At 40.8% G+C, this 21,071-nt stretch overlaps 1 protein-coding gene and 1 non-coding gene across 2 annotated transcripts in view; one reads left to right on the forward strand and one right to left on the reverse strand.

Moving 5' to 3' along the window:
• The window catches only part of PSD (pleckstrin and Sec7 domain containing), a 73,923-nt gene extending 58,770 nt beyond the window's left edge, over positions 1-15,153 (reverse strand). Inside the window, 6 exon segments of the mRNA XM_029285720.1 lie at positions 2,765-2,845; positions 3,627-3,821; positions 10,196-10,639; positions 11,357-11,822; positions 14,012-14,114; positions 14,227-15,153. Coding sequence (XP_029141553.1) covers positions 2,765-2,845; positions 3,627-3,821; positions 10,196-10,639; positions 11,357-11,822; positions 14,012-14,114; positions 14,227-15,153 — 2,216 coding nt within the window.
• LOC114923143 lies at positions 8,957-9,096 on the forward strand. Its single transcript, XR_003810577.1, has one exon. It is a non-coding gene; the product is annotated as a U4 spliceosomal RNA (small nuclear RNA).
• Positions 15,154-21,071: the final 5,918 nt, after the last annotated feature.

Raw genomic sequence — 21,071 nt, forward strand, 5'->3', positions numbered from 1 at the left:
TGCCATAGCAACAGCTCCTAGCCAAAGGTTGCAATTACAAAACACTCTAGCACAGGCCACCAACAAGCCGTGCAATCTCACCATGCCAGGAATGTAGCAGAGAATCACTGAAGCAGAGACACAAAGGTCTAGGACAGCGATGGCAAACCTTTTAGAGACCGAGTGCCCAAACTGCAACCCAAAACCCACTTATGTATCGTCAGGTGCCGGGTGGGCTTGGCCCATTGGGTGGGCATGGCCCATTAGGTGGGCGTGGCTGCAGTGGTAACGGCAGATTGGGTGGGACTAAAAAGTTCAATCAATCATTTGCGAGATCTTTTTTTTTCCCCGTGAGAAGTTGAAATTGAGTGATTGATTGAACCTTTTTTTTTTTTGCACACAGCGGCAGAGGCCTAAAGCGAAAAGGTTTTATAAAACTGAGCTGAAGGCCTAGGACTGGGGTGACGATGTGCGTGCCCACAGAGAGGGCTCTGCGTGCCACCTATGGATCTAGGATCAGGATATTCATCGTAAAATCTGATTCTGGAATAACAACAAATTGTTCCCGAACTTTTCCCAACCCTGCTGGTTGTTGTAAGAATCTTGTGGCATTCAGAATTTATTTCTGTCCCATCCCTTTTATTTTTTCCCCCAGCCCGATGGAATGTTAGAAAGAAATTATGTAAAAAGTAGACAGTGGGCAGAACCACACTCTGAAAACAGAGTCAAATTTGGTGTGTGGTAAGGAGATGCTGGCAAGGAAAGATTTACAGTAGTATGAAAATTGACCAGATCCAGCCAAGAAAGAAAGAAAAGAAAAGAAAAGAAAAAAACCCCCAAACAAACGGGAAATAAATCTTCCGCCCATTTATGGGAAAGGTAGTAAACAAGTTGCTACTCTATTTGACGCTCCCTGCTCCCTCCTGAATCATGTGATCCAGCACTAAAGAGAAAGAATCCCAGTACTTGCTCTGTATTTATCCTACAGTAGTGGCCAAAATTGTGGAAACCTTTTGGGAAAAATGTACATTTGAGGTTTGATGGCTAATAACACCACTTTGTTTTGGAGTAGTACCATAAAATTATATATCAATGAAAAGATAATTTAATCAAGAATGTAATGCAACAAAGTTTGTTCAATTATCTGTATTCTATGAAACGTTATAGCCAAACAACCAGAAAAAGAAAGTACAACTTGCTTAGGTTGATATCAGGTAGCTTTCCTTCATCCGATTGTAGCCAATGAGCACGAGTGTTTAGAGAGCCAATCAGGTATCATCTTGTTTTGGCAATGAGCCAATCAGATCACAGTAGGATTCAGTGATTGATGTCATGTATTGAAACTGAAAGGAGGACATTTGTCAGTGTGTTATGTGATGGCTATCAAGTTGGTTGGGTTTTTTTGTGACTTTTCATTGAGTGAGCTTGTAAAACGTAATAAAATTAAAGTAATGGTGCAAAGAGTTGACTGGTCGCCCAGAAAGCGATGTAAAATAGTATTATTAAGTGAGCGAGGCTACAGTTATAAAGAAATTAGAAGAAAAATTGGTGGAAACTTAACCAAAAGTGGCATTTCTACTGTACACTTTTCCCAAAAGGTTTCCACAATTTTGGCCACTACTGTACCTATTTCTTTTGTAAAGGAATGAAAATAAAAGTAAATAAAATAATGACATACTTTGCACCTTGTTTTTGAAATTGATCTGTAAGATCCTTTTTAAACAAAAATGTGGGAAATGGTTTACATAAATGAACACATAAATCAGGGGTGTCAAACTGCCGGCCCGTGGGCTGGATGCATCATAGCAAAGCCGCACCCACCCCATTGCCGGCAATGGGAAAAAAGTCATGATACGTCGCAACATGTCACGTGACGTTGCAAGTTTGACACCCCTGACATAAATGAACATATTTTACATTGAAACAGAGAGTATATTTGCAAGTCCTTTCTCCATGTAAATGTTAAACAGGAGAGGAGAGAGCATGGAGTCCTGTAGCACCCCACAGAATGAGGTGACTGGGCGTCCCCTGTCCTATCAACACCAGACTCAGAGGAAGGAGGAGGACCAATGCAACATGGAGCTGCATACCCCCAACCACTGAAATTGGCCAGAAAAACACCATAGTTTATAGTATTGAAAACTGCTGAGACGTCAAGATGAGCAAGGTCAAGTGTGCCACTTACATCATACCCCCACTGGTCCTTAGAAGTTTAGCCATCACAGAATTCTCGTGGTCACTTGATCACAAGCTAGGTGTTTGGCTGGTTGTCAAATGCCCCACAGTTATGTGATCGCAATTTGCAACCTTCCATATTGGCTTCAACGCAAAGTCAATGGGGGCTGTGCTTGTGCTTTATGTGTGTGTTGCGCCAGCCACTTGTACCCCTGCATACCCTCCCCAACCCATGCAGCACCAACTTTGGTTGTGGGAAGCTGGCTGGAAGTTGCCTTGCCCAACAACAACTGGGTCTGTAAGGATTGCCATTGCTAATCAACGCAGTTGCACTTTAAAACTGCATCACATAGTGATGGCAATTCCAGTTTCAATTGCCATTGTAAGTTGAGGACTGCCCATACTGTAGGCAGCACAATTACATGAAGCAAATTCTGATGAGCTACTATGGCTAAAGAAATACATAAAATCTGAGAAGTCTTACTAAATAAATGTGAATACAAGTTAATCTTGAAAACAATTGACTGCTGCAGCTACTTTAATTTCCCTCTGAACCTTTATCAAACTCAATCTTTCTGAAGACTTCAGAGGTCCCTCCTTGGACACTTACCTAAGAGCTTGATCCAGAGTCATTCCAGTGAATTCAAAGAACTTGAGGTACTCCCCTGCTACTGTCTTACTGAAATCATTGCTGGAAATGAAAGAAACATCTTGTTTATGAATGAGACGGATTATGAGATGGATTAACAACTGAAGAAGAGATCATGGCAGACATTAAGGGACAGGAAAAGCTCCCAGATTTGTTATTTTTCAATTACACTACTCTTCCCCATCCTGTGTTCTAATCCAACTAGACCAGGGGTAGGCAACCTTGGCTCTTTTATGACTCGTGGACTTCAACTCCCAGAATTCCTGAGCCAGCATGGGGAAAACTTTGGCCCCTTCATGACTCGTGGACTTCAACTCCCAGAATTCCTGAGCCAGCATGGGGGAAACTTTGGCCCCTTCATGACTCATGGACTTCAACTCCCAGAATTCCTGAGCCAGCATGGCTCAGCTTGGAAACCTCTCCCTTTCCCCTCAGCATGGCTGGCTCAGGAATTCTGGGAGTTGAAGTCCACGAGTCATAAAAGAACCAAGTTTGCCTACCCCTGAACTAGACTGTAGCGATCATAGTATATTTGCACTTCTGGGAATATTGCTGCCAAGCTAGAAAAGAAAAGAGGGTAAACTACCCTGTGTCCACAAGCTATACAGGCCACACCAACAACATTACTAAGAATGTTTGTAAAATGAAACAAAAGCTTCCTCCATTGTTTCCATTATGAAGGCTGTGGCTTACCTACTGCAGTCATAATCGCTTCCTCTGAAGAGAGCTATGAAGAAGCACACCAGGCAGCCATATTTCTTTATAGAGTGAATAAAATACAATCTGGATGAAGAGGCTTTTCTTAATACCCACACATACTTACTTCTTCCCCAGATGACGAGCTACATCGGCCTTTTTGAAACCATCCAAGTTGTACAGCCTTTTCGCAAGGCGCTTCGCGGCCTCTAGATCAGCATTATGTCCACTAGAAAGAGTGTCCGTACTACCCAGGGCTAGTTGCTCTGTGCTGTCCATTTCAGAATCCGAGTCAGAGACCAGTTGACTGAGGTGATGCTTGCTAGAACAAAAAACACAGAAGTTGTCATGTTAACTGTTACCCAGTCACTTTTTATCCAATTTTCCACAAATGTTGTTTCTACAGGATGAAGGATTATTGGTATTTCTGGGTGAGGATGTCATGGTTCCGACTGATGAAACTCTTCAAAGAACTTTGAGGCATTGTTTACCTTAAAGAATCTTTATTCGAATGGCATAGCATCGGCATGTACAGTACATAGTCGAAGCCAAAATCTGGATTCCCCTCCCCTGAGCACACAGTATCAAACACAATTCCCTCCTCTAATTAACAGTCATTAATCACATTCTCCAATTAGTTTGAAATGTAGGCTTTCCCTCCTGTTCTCCAACCCACCATTTCTTATCATCTCTTATTTCAAAAGCCCTGAATTCACACACTATTACAATATTGTTATGTCTAACTAGCTCCCATCACATTCCTCCTCCTCCCCCAGTATCATCTAATTGTAAGAGTAAAGCATAAGAAAGAAAAAGGCTGCATCTCCATATGTTGTCAAAGCAAGAACATCCAATGTTAGCAGCATTGACAGAGGATCTGTAGAGCAGGGCTTTTCAACCTTTTCACCCATTGTACCACTTTTAGGATATGGCAATATCCAAGTACCACCAGTCGCCTAGCAAGGTGTCAAAAACTTGATGACCAAAAAAGGAAAAAGTGTTAAAGTACAGGTAGTCCTTGACTTACAACAGTTCGCTTAGTGACTGTTCGAAGTTACAACAGCACTGAAAAAAGTCCCCCCCCCCAAGGCACAGCTGAGCAAGACAGTTGCCTGCAGCGCTCTTCCTTCTTTCTGAGGTTTTCATTGTTGTGAGGCATTTCTGTTTGGATTGGCAGCGGGGGAGGGGTGGGTGTTTGGTTTTTATTTACCCCCCCATCTGCTGGGTGGTTGCAGCAGGTTTTGTTCACTTCACATGACCCTGGGACACTGTGATCGTCATAAAGATGAATCGGTTGCCAAGTATCTGAATGTAAATCACAAGATCCAGGAGATGCTGCAACATTCCAGCTGATCGGCGCTTCTTCTGGGCTCAGCAGAAGCACCAGGATCAGTGCTGCTTTCCAGCTGATCGGCGCTTCTTCTGGGCTCAGCAGAAGCACCAGGATCAGCGCCGAGCTCCAGCTGGAGCCTGGCGCTGATCCTGGCGCTTCCACTGAGCCCTGACAGCCCTGCAGCTCCAGTCATTTCTCGCTCAGGCTTGTGCGGTGCTGCCACTGGTTCAGCTCATTCCCCTCCCCCGCTACCACTTTTCTAGGATGGATTTCTAAAGTCCCAGAGCGCTTTAGCTTCTTCATTTTCTATGACTTTCTCTATTTTATGTTCCACCACTTCTTGCCTGCAGGCAAATAGTATTTCTTTAGGTCTTCCAATGCACCATTGTTGCTACTTTGTCATGCTGTTGTAATCAGTCTGTGCAATCTCCTTGCAGCAGCTAACCAAATGTTTCTTCAGCTTCCTTCCAGAGGTGGCACTTGCTATCTATTGCTGTCTTCTCAATTCTGGCATTGTATGCATTTGTTCTTAAGGCTTGATTTTGTGCAGCCAAAATGAGCCTCTCTATTTTTTTCTTCAACTTTCCTGCTCTTACCATTGCCAGGTCTTGTTATTGTCTGTTTTTTCTGCTATTTTGGGGGGGCATGTACTGGTGATGTAATGCTTTGTCTTCCTATGCCTCTTTTCTGTTCCTTATTTGGTCTTTCTTGTAGGCCAGTTTGGTTTCTCCAGTACTCAGCAGGCCTTCCTGGTCTACTAGTTTCAGTGCATCTTCTTCACTGGCCTTCAGATATTTTTCCAATGCCCTTTTTTCTTCTTCAATTGTCTGATGTACTTGCAATATTCCATGCCCACCCCCTTTTCTTGGTAAGTACAGTCAATGTCACTGCAAGGATGAAGGGCATGATTCATTGTCATGATTTTTCTAGTCTGCCTAGCTAGGGCGTTTAGTTCTGCTGAGTCCAGTTCACCTATTCCAACTGTGTATCTAATGACTGGAATTGCCCAGGTGTTAATTGCCTTGATGGTATTATCTTGATTGAGTTTGGTTTAAGATATTCTTCATTCCCTTTATGTATTCGCTTCTAACCTTTTTCTTGACTTCAGTGTGCTTGATGTTGTCAGCCTGAAGGATACCCAGTATTTGTATTTGTATTGATCATCTTCATCTAGACTCTTGATATTATTTCTGTAGGCCATCTTGATTCCTTCAGTTTTCACTATTTTTCCATATGTAATGGTGAGTACGGCACATTTATCCAGTCCAAACTCCATTGCAGTATCATGGCTGCAGAGCGTTGAGCAGAGATTCTATATCAGATGATGTTTTTTCTATACAGCTTCAGATCGTCCATGTAAAGGAGGTTGAATAGTCTGATATAATTATATTTTATAATATAAAATATTTGATAAACTTTGTTTATAAGATGTTCATCATTTAGTTATAAGATGTTCATCATTAGGACACCATTTTTAGTAGCTTCAAAACCACCATTCTTTCAATTATAGATAGATAAAGCAGTATATGACCTTCTAACTCCAAGTTTCATTTGATTTGAGAGTGGTTGTCCTTGAAAAAAGGATATTATTTCACTATAAATATCCCAATTAGGGCTCACTGTTATTTCCTTTCTTTAAAAAAGGGTTCCTGGGGTGACATTCCTTTTATTTATAATAAATTCTTTTTATTTATACCAAACTCTGTAAATGGCACCCCTTACAAAGTGATTTTTGAAATCCGCACACCTTGATCAAACCATAGATAGGCATGCCATACAAATCTGAGTTCATGGCCTTCCAAATACAATATTCTTTAAGGTCACCCATTCCTTCAAGCAATATGCCTCAAAATACAATATTAAATCTGGGAGACCCAAACCATCTCTTGCTATGGCACCTTGCAATAATTTATACTTAATCCTTGCCAAATAAATTTAGAAATATACCCTAGCCATTGCTTGAATGGAACCTCAGTCATCAATACTGGCAAGGTCTGAAATAAAAAATACACTCTAATTGCCCCACTCTGGGCTAGTAAAACCGGATATAATGACCAGCATTATAATCAATTCTTTCTTTCTGACATTAATCCTGAAATAGTATATAAGATTGTCAGGTTCTGTGTCTGACATAATTAGACAAAGTATAATTAACACCAATTGAGCTTGTTTGAGTAGGGAATGCCTTTTCCTCACCATTATCCACTGGTCATTTTATAAATGTCAGCTATCTTCCTCAGATATCTGTTAGGGGGTCTATAATTCTATATTTTAGGTTAGTTTTAATTCATAAGAATTTTAACTTTCTGTGTATCACTCCTTGTTTATTTCTGGATGTTCTGGATATTTGAAGACTATTTTTCTTCTTTCTTTCTGCTGGTTGATGACCCCCATAAGTTATTTGATTGAAATAAAAATAGCATCTTTGGTAGGATATTCATCTTGATCACAAAGATCCTGCCCATCAGATATAGTTGCAATGTATCCCACCTTATTAAATCTTTCTTAATATCAGTCCAAATAGGTATGTAGTTTTTTTGAAACAATTTAGTTTTTGTACTTGACCATATCACTCCAAGATATTTAATCTTCCTTTCCACCTTAATACCTGATTTTTTTTGTTAAGATTTCATGCTCAAATGCAGCCATATACTTCACTAACATCTTTGTATACTGTTTATTTTAAAAGCAACTAAAGCTCCAAAATCATTCAACTTCTTCATCAAATACACCAAACTATTTGGGGGAGCTTGCAGAGATATAACTAAGGAAAGGCTCTTAACTTACAAGTCTCTTTATTGATTTCTTCTTTAGAATAGAAAAGATTATTTTTATTTAAGATTAGTATTTTCACACCAGTTATTTTGTTATCTCCTCTGATGTCTCTGTTTGCAACCTCTAGTCTTAGTGGTTTTAAATAGAGATATCAGATGAGATGACAAAATAACTGGTGTGAAAATTCTAATCTTAAATAAAAAAAAAATCTTTTTCTATTGTAAAAAAGCAGTGGTGACCAGGGCAACCTCGTTTTGTAATTTTTTGAATCTCACATATTTTAGTCAATTTGCCATAAACAATAATATGCACACGTTGGGATGTGTAAATTGAAGTAATACCTTGAATAAATTGCTTTCCAAAATCCATTTCCTCTAAAGGTCTAAAGAGCAAAGCCCAATTTAGATTGTCCAAAACGTTTTCCCACCTCTAAGAATATTAAGGCTGCCTAGGTTTCATTATAATATTGCAAATATTCAGTAACATTGACGACCATTCTTACATTACCTTTTCAGTAGATTGGTCCTCATGTATAAAGTTCTGATAAATCTTTAATCTCTCCCCCAGTTTATAAAAAGTTTATAATCATTATTTAATAAAGAAATCTATCGATGTAGCATCTTGACCTTCCTTTGGAAGCAGGGCAATATTAGCTTCCCTGCATGACTGAGGCATTCAGATCCCTGTAATATAGAATTCATTACCTCTTTCAATGGTTGTAGCAGCTGGTCTTCAAAACATTTATAATATTGATTTGAAAGTCCATCTGGGCCTGGGACCTCTGATATTTCAAAAATAGTTATAGGATCATTCATAAGTTGCTTTTGCACCTGTGAAAGCTTTAGATAGTTACTTGTTGTTTTAAAAGATATTCATCTATTTTTTTTGTAAGTCCATGTCCTTTTTCTTGTACAAATTTGAGAAGATATTATAGAATGAATTTTTAATAGAGTTATCACCTGTTAATATTGTCTTGCCTTACTGATTTTACCAATCACTGTGAAGCAAGCCACTAGTAAAGTGAGAGCAAACCCCACTCTAGTTTGTTATCTAGTTCACAGCCTACGCCTGTGGCAACCTTGAGGCAGCCTCAACTGTGTGGGCACTTAAGATAGGCAATACTCAATTTTATCCTAAGACATATTTTTGTGATATAATATGATATCCTTTACTGAACATTCTATCAGTAGTCCAAGTGTCTCAGAAGTTACAGCTAATCCGGAATGCAGTCACGTCAGCAAATATGGGTTTATCTCAGTATAGGTACTGTATATGCATAATACATCTGCTGCCTGAGTTGTATTAGTACTCAGGGTGAGCTTCTGCGTGCAATTCAAGATACTGATTTAAGCTTTGCGCAGTGGCAGTATCGTAGCCAATGAGGTTTATCCGAGGCGCGATTATTGCTAATTGAAAACTTTTCCCAATACCCCGCCATGACGACTTGAAATATAGTCGGCATATAAAATTAAGAAAGTAGAACATACTTGGAAGGGATATTTGAATTGAAAATGTCTTTATTTAAAGTTAATTTGATTACAGTATGGTAAATTTATAAAGCTTTAAGACAGGTTCAGGTTGAATAAATTTAAGCTAGAATTGGATATTTTAAATACACTATGCTATTTGAGGGAAAAAGAGAGGGAATACTTGATGTATTGATTGTACTATGTATATATATGTTTTGTTTTAGGATGTTTGATTACCCCGGCACCATGGTGTGTCCTGAATACTATGTTTTAAGAAATTAAAAAACCAATAAAATTTGCTTAAAAAAAAAAAGATACTGATTGACACCTACAAAGCTTTTCATGACATATTGCATACTGTTGGCTGTTTTTCTTTTCCACTGTTTTTCCACATACTGTTCCAGCTGCTGTGATAGGAAAGGCAGACGTCCTATGGCAGGGGTGTTAAACTGCCGGCCCGCAGGCTGGATGCGTCACCAGGAAACCGTGCCCACCCCATTGCCGGCAATGGGGAAAAAGCTCTGATATGTTGCGTGACGTCACGTGATGTCGCGAGTTTGACATGCCTGTCCTATGGCATTGCTTAATGTATGGGATATGGAGCATGCCCATTCTGATTGTAGAAATAACATGAAATAGTATGGAACAGCTTACCCCCAGAAATCGTGGGCGCTCCATCGCTGGAAGTTTTTAAAAAGAGACTGGACAATCATCTGACTGAGATGATATAGGACCTCCTGCTTGAGCAGGGGGCTGGACTAGAAGACCTCCATGGTCTCTTCCAGCTCTATTCTATTCTATTCTATTCTATTCTATTCTATTCTATTCTATTCTATTCTACTCTACTCTACTCTACTCTACTCTACTCTACTCTACTCTACTCTACTCTACTCTACTCTACTATTCTATTCTATTCTATTCTATTCTATTCTATTGATTGCCACATCATCTTTCTCATTAGACCAGTTAACACTGGAAAAAAATGCCAGTAAGTCCACATTTTCAAGCGATTTCTGTCCAACAACACATATCCAAAAGAAAGAGATGATCAGCCAAACAATCACAAGATATTTTACATTTCACTACATGCACTACCTGGAATTAATGTTACTCACTCACCTTATGATGGAGGTCAGAGGAATTCCTAAACTGCCCTCTGAATGGCAGGGACTCTGCAAGCTACTTTCCCATTTTTGTTTTGCTTCCTCTTCCCGTTCAGCCCAAGGAACATCTGTGGCAGAACTGGTTCCAGAATCTGGCTCCAGAAAAGCTAGAGGGGCAAAATTCTGCTCGATGAGTTTAGTGCTGTCTTGAAAGTCCTCGTGAATTTCTGGGGTAAGAGTCGGAAGATCAAAGGTGAAGACAGTTCCATTTTGTGTATGAGTGGGAGAAGACAGGATATCTATAGAATCTAGGCTGGTATAAGAGGTTCCTTTGGCTCGATGTGATTCCATGATGCTCTCAAAATGCTTGCTGAATGAATCCATATTATCCTTGGAAATGTTTTGCCCAAAGAAGTAGGGCACAGGAGACTTGATTAATTGAGAATTTCTGTTGCTGACCCTGGTGATGATATGTGGTGGTAAAGAGAAAAGAAAGACAAGTTATATTAGTTTTTCTCAACCTTATTTTCAGGTCTCAACGAACTCCTGCATAAAAATTGCAAAACATTTAGAAAACCTCACAATATAGTTTGCTTAATCTGCAGCACACATGTTTTACAGCAAAGTGGCAGGTCAGTAGCTGAATTGCTGTGCATAAAAATTCCTGTCCCTGAGAATTCTACTCTTGTGCAGCACATTAAATTCAAACAGCAATGTTTATTTGTTTTCCAATCACGATCTCTCATAGAGCCTCCTGTAACCTCTTGTGGAAGCTCAGTTGAGAAAGGCAGAGGGGATGGTTAGATTTTCAGAGTATTACGACCACAGTAAGTTTTAGCTTGCTCTTAATTTAGTGTAAAAACAAAGTAAAACAAAACCAGGATGTAACTATAGTTACAATAAAATAAGACTTTCATTATCATAGTTCGGTAGGCTGCCATCCTTTCAATAATTGCTTTCTAATCATCACACCATTGCCCATTCACTGATTACAAGTCCCATACCCAAGATGGAATACCTGGCATTTCTCTTTATGCTCCATTTGGGACTGAAGATGCCCCCTCCCCTGAATGGAGATGAAATGTTTGCAGCCAAATCGCCAGGCTCGGAGATCAAACTAACTGCCAAACAATAGGCACTGCTGTCACTCTATTGCCACCCTTGGAGAAATCCTCACCTCTCCTGGTGATGTACCATGGCTCCAGATATTTCACCGTATTTATTTCCCTGGTTCTTGTTGTCTAAAGGTTTGCTATCCTCTTCCATGGCGTGCTGAAAGAAGAGGTCATTTGGAACCGTGTTTAATTTCCTTGGAATTCCCGTGGAACTAAAATTGCTCTCGCTGTCCTTCTGGCTCTCAATGGCTGAATCCACTTCTTCCTTCTCAGCCAAAATATCATCAATGTTTGTCTCATGGTAGCATCTCAAGGGGACAGAGTCCAGATCAGTCTCTGAATACTTCACGGTTCTGCGGATTATTCCAGTTTCACAGTTTTCAAGCTTTGGTGGAGTCATCTCAATTTCTACCTCTACATGACATAGACTGTGTTCTGGCCTCATCTCCTCTGGGTTTTGTTGCACTGAGAGTTTGGATTTCTCAAGTAGCTGGGGTGAAGGATCAAGTGCACTCTGAGACGGCATCCCTGGAATTACAGAGATTCTGTATTACAAACAAAATGTACGTACGGTTCCTAAGTGATTCTGGCTCTTTATGTATAACATTTGCCCAGTACTTCTATATCAGTGGTGGTGAACCTATGGCACGCGTGCCAGAGGCGGCACTCAGAGCTCTCTCTGTGGGCACATGTGCCATGCCCCGGAGATGGCAAGGGACTGGCCCCCGCTGCCCTGGCCCCGCCCACCCAGTGCCATGACCACCGCAGCCACACCCACCCGGCATCCGGTGATAAATAACTGGGTTTTGGGTTGCAGTTTGGGCACTGGGTCTCTAAAAGGTTCGCCATCACTGTTCTATATCAACACTACTTATCTTAAACATTGTCATAGTTATTAAAGTATAATGTTAGGTTTATAACTTTATTAAATGGTGCTTATTTATAATACAAGTAGTTAAAAGGCATCAGATAATTCCCAACATGTCATTCACTTATTTATATGAGTTTTGGAGCCACCTGTTTCATAACGGTGATTCTGGGCAGTGAACAAAAATTAAATCCACCATAGTGTATAATCCATGATAGCTGGCTCAAAACAAAAAGACCTAAACCAAAAAGCTGCATCAACAGAGTTTATTTTACCTTCTGGCCCAAATTCCTGGGGAAACAGCCTGGTCTTACCAAAGCCTTACCAAAAGCCTTACCAAAGTTGGGGCCATCTGGATCACTGGATGGTGGCTGTTCCAGAGGCAGGTGCAGCCACAGAGAAGGCTCAACTCCAGGGTACAACAAGATGGCATTGTTTGATGGAAGGTGCTTGGAGCATGCTCTCCTTGCTAGACATAGTGGGCTGGACATACTGTTGTATTACCAACCCCTCTCCTTTTAATTTCATGCCTTCGATTAATCCTAATTATTATTTCCATATTTTCATATCACAGATATGAATAGTTGCACAGTGCCTTTGAATTAGGAATGCTAGGAGCGCTCTGCCAGTAGAAAATCATTAAAAATAATTCCACTGTACTTCGTAATCATGAATATTATTTCACAAATAAATTCATTCACGAGTAAATTTTTGGAGAACCACATATCTCCCTCTGCCACTTTGTATGGTAAGATCAGCTCGTCCTCCTTCCTACAGCCTGTTCTCCTCATTGCATGTTCAGCATCTATTCGCAAGAAGAGTTCCAGTTTTATATTCATAAAATCAGGCAGTGGATTTAGTCATAGTATTCCTCGCATTACAAGGATTATTTCCGGAGAACAAACCCCACATTTCAAATTGAAAATGCAATGAAGACTGAAGAGAGATATTTTCAACAAGAAGTAGAGGTTTTATCAATTGCTCCTTTGAGACACAGCAATGTAAGAGGAATAGCTATACCAGTGATGGCGAACCTTTTAGAGACCGAGTGTCCAAACTGCAACCCAAAACCCACTTATGCATCGTCGGGTGCCGGGAGGGTGTGGCCCATTGGGTGGGCGTGGCTGCAGTGGTAACGGCAGACTGGGTGGGACTAAAAAGTTCAATCAATCAATTTCAACTTTGCAAGATCTTTGTTTTTCCCGCGAGAAGTTGAAATTGACTGATTGATTGAACCTTTTTTTTTTTTGTACACGGTAGCGGAGGCCTGAAGTGAAAAGGTTTTATAAAACCCAGCTGAAGGCCTAGGACTGGGGCGACAGCGCGTGTGCCCACAGAGAGGGCTCTGAGTGCCGCCTCTGGCACCCGTGCCATAGGTTCGCCACCACTGGCCTATGTACTTGTATGTTGAAAATGCGAAACAGAAAGAACACTGTTTTGCATAATATGCTAACCATAAGGAATAAGCTCTCTTTTGCTGAATGTCAGCAAAAAAATACTAACCTGAAATTCAGTAGCAAAAATCTCCAGAAACTTCAGATGCATGAGTAAAAATAAGGTATTTAGCTGTACTAAAAACTCGTTGAAAAGGGTCTTCATTCAGTTCTTGGTTGCAGCTGTAGTTGAATAGTAGTACTTACTACTCGGGTGCCCACCCGGCACCCGACGATGCATAAGTGGGTTTTGGGTTGCAGTTTCGGCACTCGGTCTCTAAAAGGTTCGCCATCACTGACAAAGGCGTTCTACAATACTTACATTATCTATAACAAACATCAGCTCAGAACATCATTTCATGGTGATGGATCATTAAGAAATGTTTGTCATAATACAGTAGCAGCAAGTGGGTTACCTGTCTTAGGAGATTCTACTGAGCCATAGAAGAATTCCCATTTGGCCTTGGCAACACGCTGGGCATGGACAGAGCTTTCACGTGAATGGGCCCACAAGCTTTCCTGTAGAAAGAACAGAGATTTTTTTATTTAGGAGGATCCCTAGATGTGAGATTTCCAATATCTAGATTTAGATAACATTTTTGGCAAGAAAATATTTGGACTTACTAAGTACCTGGTACTGTGGCTCCTTGCTCTGTGTGTGTCTTTGATGGCATAAGAGATCATTAGATAGACTGCTCATCCCATCAGTGAGGGAACTGGAAGGGCAACTGGCACCAAGAGAAAGTGGAGTTCCATTACCCCAACTCAAAGCGGGCTGTGCATTTACAAGAAATCTGTTTCCAGCAAGAAGAGGATCTGAAGCAGATATCTCTGGTTTTGGCTTAAACTCAAGACGCTCCTGCTTACCACTGAGAACCACTGGATCCTGTTCAGCTGTCACGGTCAAAGAGGATTTATCTGTCTGGGCTTTGAAGCCCACTCTGTTATCCAAAATGACAGGATTCAGGGATGCCGTGACTTTGTTCTGTAAGGAATATTGTGTCTGAACGTTTGTCTTTTGGCTCCTTGGCTTATTGGACTCAATGTGAAAATCCTCTTCAGATTCCAAACTTCTGCTCAAACCGTTCTCTTTCCTGGGTTCCATCAGCGGGAAGCCATTTAAAGTTTTCACATTGGCCTTCTCAATAAAGCGAAAGGTCACCACAGAACTCTGACCACCAGTGACTGGGACTACCAGGGGGACTTGATTGCCTGAGGGACATGGGGAACTTCTTAGTGGAGTACACGGAGCTGTTACTCTTCCTGAGATGAGACAGCTGCCGTTTCCAAAGTTACTCATCTTCGTTATCTTCTGCGTTAGGGAGCCAGTACTGTTATATATGCCAAGCTGGGATCGCAAAGGTTCAGCAGTTAGTCCCTTGCGGAGGAAATGAATCCGGCCAGCATTGGGTGAGAGACTATGATAAGGATTAAAAGAAGCAGGTATCACATTCTTGGAAGCGGGAAGCTGTGATGTCTTCTCCATTGCTTGAACATAGCGTTGGCATGACAGAGCATGGTTAGGATGGAAGCACATAACTGCTCCATCCTGGGCCATCTTGGAAGAATGAGCTGGAGCAAAAAGGAAAAAGAACTAGGAACAGAAACAACTTTCCAGGCTGATAAATCTAAGAGAAGTAGCAGCATTACATGGCCCTGAAACAGACAAAAAGAGAGCAAGATATCATAAACATTTTATTACAAGATACACCAAACCAAAGGAAGCAAGTCCTACCCTGTATCGTGGTAGAAACAAGGGCAGAAAATAACAGTATGTCCCCTTTGGCATTCATTTCAACACAAGATTTTATTGTGGGGCCCCCTCCCTTTCTCTTATTTTTTTCTTACTAATAGCACAAAATTATAGAAATATTGAATTGGAAGAATTTGTTTACACTATCAAGCTCAACCCATGGCCAGTGTAAGAATCCAAATTAAAATAATTTAGACCAGACATGTCAAACTCGCGACGTCACGTGATGTTGCGCAACGTATCGGGAGAGTTTTGCCATTGCCGGCAATGGGATGGGCGCGGCTTCCGCATGACGCATCTGACCCGCGGGCCGGCAGTTTAACACCCCTGATCTAGACAGATAGCTGTGTAGCTTCTATTTGAATATATTCAATGAATATATTTGTTCGCTCTCTGGATAACTATTTCCATTGTTAAATTACTTTTAATATTAAGATTCCCCCTCCCAGCATTCTGTTACAATCTGTTATTTAAGTCTATTATTTTGTATCCAATGCTCTGGAACTAGGGAAAGAAGGGCTTGATCTTCTCTTATGATATTCTTGCAGGCATCTGAAGAATACAATGAAGAGGAATCTGTCCATAACAGAATAAAACGGAATAATTACTTCATGTGATTAGAAATTAGACTTCTGCTGATGTAGTCTAATATTTCATTTCACTTCATTTTTTGCAACCATGCCACACTAGTTGTTAAGTTTGTAATAAATTGGGTAATGTTCCTAGATCATTACCCAACCAGAATTCACCTATTCTATACCACTGTGCTGGACTTTGGCTTCCTGGTTGAAAAAGCTTATCTTTGTTAAAGTTGATCTTGTTACCATTTTTCCAACATATTATTTGCCTTCCCTTAAGTATCCCAACAATTTTGGGCCATTCCATATCTGATAAGGATTCCCTCCACCTATTCATCCAATGCATTATTTACATTACAGGATTGAAATGTAGGGAAAATATGACTGATACCTGTTTCCAATTTAATGAGGAACCATTGATCAGTGCTCTGAATCATCTCTGAAACAATTACATATCAACCTAATTGTCATGCCATCCTGCTCACACTTTATTAGCTTACTAATCAGCCTATGTTGGCTAAGTACAATTAAGTTTTGGCTCCATGTATATTTTTAAAAAAGGAGAATATTGCTTGTAACTGAGCTTTCACAGTGAAGCAAAAACAGTTTCTGTCAAGGGCAGGGGAATTAGATATAGCATGCCAGAATAACTACAGAGAATGTTGAGATAATGTTTCCCACAATAAAAATAGATGGAAAAAAGGGAAATGTCCATCAAAAATTAAAAAAAATAATACCAGAGCTTTTAAAAATTAATAGAACGCAGAATTTCTGTGGTGAAAATCCAATTGTAAATGTAAATCATCTACAACTTACAATGTAAGAACTGCAACAACCACTGTGTAGGACAAGCAGGCAGAAGACTTGCAGAACGCATCCATGAACATCAACTAGCAGACAGAAGACATGAGGAAAATTCTTTAATTTCACAACATATAGACAGATTTAAACATAGTTTCAATTGGGAAAATGTGACAATCCTAGACCAGATCAAGTCCAAAAATGACAGGGAATTTCTAGAAGCCTGACCCTCTGACAAATTAGCCATCAATAGACACATAGACATTGACAACATCTACAGACTATGCAAAAGAGACAATCAAGCTGCCCAAAAGGGAACAAAAAGACCTAAGCACCTCTCCACCAGCAATCAGCACCCAGATCAACATAAATTAACTCCAAGGTTAACTTCAGACCAAGTAAACAACACCCCAATCAAGAAACTACCAAAGAACCAACAGTAAACAGCCCAAGCAAAGAATCTCTAAGACCACCCAACCAACAGACGGGCAAGCCACCAAAATATAAACTGACAGCAAACAGCACTCCTTACTAGCACTGAAGATGTTACCTAGTTTGGGTAATGAATTGTCTGTAAGAAAACAAGCAAGTTCAGAGAACACCAAGGACCCCTCAGCTACAAACATTCCCCTTTATTAATACACTATGTTTTTTTATTATTTTTTCCGGTATCTTCCAAGGTATTGATGCTGGACTGATTGGTCTGTAGTTTCCTGGGTCTGTTCCCCCCCTTTTTTTGAAGATGGGATCCACATCAGCTCTTTTCCAGTCCTCTGGTAGTTCCCCTGTGCTCCAGGATATTTTAAAGATATGGTACAATGGTTCTGAGATATCATGTGCCAGCTCCTTCAGAACTCTGGGAAGTAATCCATCAGGTCCCAGTGATTTATATTCATCAAGGTCAGATGTTCTCCTACAATTTTCTTGCTTATTTTAATATTTTATTTCTGTCTTTTACAGTTATGTTTTTGGTAGGTTGGGCTATAGTTTCTTTTTGTGTGAAGACTGATGTAAAGAATGAGTTAAGCAGCTCTGCTTTCTTTCTACTGCCTGTTACTTCCTTGCCACTTTCTCTCTTTAGTGGACCGACTGTTTTCTTGATTTTTTTCTTGTTATTTAGATGTTGAAAGAAACTTTTTAAATTATCTTTGACTTTTGTTGCAAGTTTTTGTTCATTCTGAGCCGTTGCTTTCCGAACTTCATCTTGCAGATTCGGGCTATCTGCTGATATCTGCTTTACGTTATTTATCCCTCTTTCCATTTTTTGTACTTATTTTTTTTGTCTTTCAGTTTATCAGAGAGATCTTTGTGCAACCATGCTGGTTTCTTCTTGGATTTCTTGTTTTTCTTTTTCGGTGGTATTGTTTTCCCCTTTAAGATTGTTAGGATTTTCATCCATGGAATTTTTCTTAGGCTCTCTCTCTCTGTTTGTTAAAATCAGCTCTTTTAAAGTTTAAGACACTGATTGGATTATAGTCTATTGTTTGTGTTTGCATTATATTGAATTCCAATATGATGTGGTCATGCTTGCCCAAGGATCCAGCAACTTCAACTCCATCACTTCTTCTCTATTAGTAAGAATTAGGTCCAGTATAGCTTTCCCTCTAATTCCCTCCTCTACTTTTTGGATGACAAAGTTGTTAGCTAGGTTGGTTAGGAATCTGTTTGATCTCCCACTTGCTGCAGAGTTTGTCTCCCAGATGATATCAGGATAGTTAAAGTCTCCCATTGCTACTGTGGTATGTTTCCTACATATATTTGTTAATTGATTGGCAAAGAGTTCATCTATTTCTTCTTCTTGGTTGGGTGGCCTGTAATATATGCCTATAGCAATGTCATTCCCCCCCCCTTTTATATTGACCCTTATGGATTCTAGGATATTTTTATCCTTGGTTTTGTGTACTTCTGTAGAGATGTAGTGATCTTTTATATATAATGCAACTCTAGCTTCTCTTTTGTTAGGTCTGGTTTTTTTAAAAATAGGTTGTATCCTTCCATCAGTACATTCCAGTCATGAGTTTCATCCCACCAAGTTTCAGCAACGATATCATAACCAAGGATAAAAACAGGTATCCTAGAATCCATAATGCCTGTTTGTTCCCTAAACTTTGAGCATTAGTGTATAGGCATTTGAGATCTTTATGGGTCTTGGATATGTTTTTTTATCTTTCCAACTTTGTAACTGAGTTTTCTAATAGCATCCCGGTTTGATGTTTTGAGAACCACTTTGAAGTTGGGTGCTTCACATTCCGTTCCCAAGCCAGGTTAGAATAGAATATAGCTGGAAGGGATCTTGGAGATCTTCTAGTCCAGCCCCTTGCTCGAGCAGGAGAACCTATACCATTTCAGACAAGTGACTGTCTAGTCTCTTCTTAAAAACCTCCAGTGATGGAGCGCCCACGATTTCTGAAGGCAAGCTGTTCCACTGGTTAATTGTCCTCATTGTTAGGATGTTTCTCCTTAATTCCAGGTTGCTTCTCTCTTTCGTCAGTTTCCAACTAATGTTTCTTGTCCTGCCTCTAGTGCTTTGGAGAATAGTTTGATGCCCTCTTCTTTGTGGCAGCCCCTCAAATACTGGAATACTGCTATCATGTTACCCCTATTTCTTCTTTTCTTTAGACTAGCCAAACCCAAGTCCTGCAGCCGTTCTTCATATGTTTTAGTCTTCAGGCCTTTGATCATTTTAGTTGCTCTTCTCTGAACTTTTTCCAAGGTCTCAACATCTTTTTTGTAGTATGGTGACCAAAATTGGTTGCAGTATTCCAGGGTACACCAGGTGACCATCTTCAATTGCGCCCATGCGGCATGCAACATTTCTTGCTAATGTTAAGGACACAAAGCAATCACACTTAGGCAGTGTGCCACAAGTGCAACCAATAGCCAGGCATGCTCACCTTATTCTGGGCAAGCTAACTTATCTAATCTAGAGATTCCCTTGCAAACTAACATACCATATCTCACCAATTGCTCACCAATCTCACCAACACGCAGTGTACTGATACTGTCATGATAAAATAAAATGTCATTATTTCATGGACTAGAGCAAACCAAGAAAAAGACAGAATATAATTCCCCGAGCTTTCTGTAAACATAAGACTTTTTTCCTGCGTTGTTGCCTAGCATTCTAGTTTCACTCTTAGTACAGTGAAAACTATATTTTCAGTTCTTACCCTCCCCCTCCTGCCTATTAAGAATAGAATCAGATAATCCTCACAATGGATCAGCTCTTAATAGATGTGACATCCATCTGGATCAGCAAGGAACAATTTCTTGGAAGATCAAATACAGTAAAAAAAAGTTTGAGTAAAAGCAGGAAGGGAAGCTTATGCTGCTTCTGTGAACTGATTTTTGTCAATTTTAGGTTAGGAAGGGAAGAACGACGTCATTCATTATTGTAGATAATATCTGAGCTCATTAGGAGCCTGTATAGCAATTAAATAGTCAGCAAGACTGGCCTTTACAACGGTCTCTTCAATTCTGCCTTCAAGCACTCCTAAACATGGAAATTCGTGATAATTACAGAGTTCCATCCACTACACAGAGTAAAGGATGAACAGTGGAAATGCCTATCTTTCTTCTGGACTCCCTATGAAGGTGCACCAGCACTTCACGTCACAAGGAGAATCAGCAACTGTGTTCCTTTGGTGTTCTTATAGTCCAACTTAAGAGGGCTTAGCTCTCTCCTCTCCTCAGAATACACACTAATCTTTGCTGATCAGCAAATTAGTTTGCTGTTTGTCTTGGGCGGCATTTGCCAAATGGGCTATCTTGGTTTTGGAAAGCGTGGCATTCAATGTACTTGCATTCCTTACGGTAAAAGCATGTTCTTGTCACGTTTTTCCGGCATCTTCCAACAAAGGAAAGGCGGAAAGGCGAGTTCTCACCTCCCCGCGGCCCGGTGTCGCATTCACAGGAAACCTTCCGAGCCCAGCTGCCTGGCAACCCATTTCGGAGGAGCCTCCTCTGTCTGTCTCTCCCCCCACCCACCCAACCCGCAAGCAGGGAAAGTCCGGCCGGGCAGATGGCTTAACACTATAGCCTTTCTCCGCTGGGAACCGCCCTCTTGGCTCCTGAATCTGGACCCCCCCACCTCGACGGAGAAGCCCCCGCCTTTGTCACTGCCTTTTGCCAGGCTCGAGCTGGCTTTACTCACCCGGGGACGCCGCAACTAGGCTGCCTCCTTCCTTCCTGAGCCCAGCCAGGAGCTGCTGCTCCGCCCCGCCCCGCCCAACGGAGCAGAGCCGGTAACGCCGCCGCTCAGATTGCGGCAGCCCTCTTCTCCACCAGCGTTCGCCGCCGGATCGCCCCCAGCGGCTGGAGATTCCCCGAGGCGACGAAGGGAGG

Source organism: Protobothrops mucrosquamatus, unplaced genomic scaffold, assembly GCF_001527695.2.
Source record: "Protobothrops mucrosquamatus isolate PMUCROS unplaced genomic scaffold, P.Mucros_1.0 scaffold2116, whole genome shotgun sequence".
Lineage (NCBI taxonomy): Eukaryota > Metazoa > Chordata > Lepidosauria > Squamata > Viperidae > Protobothrops > Protobothrops mucrosquamatus.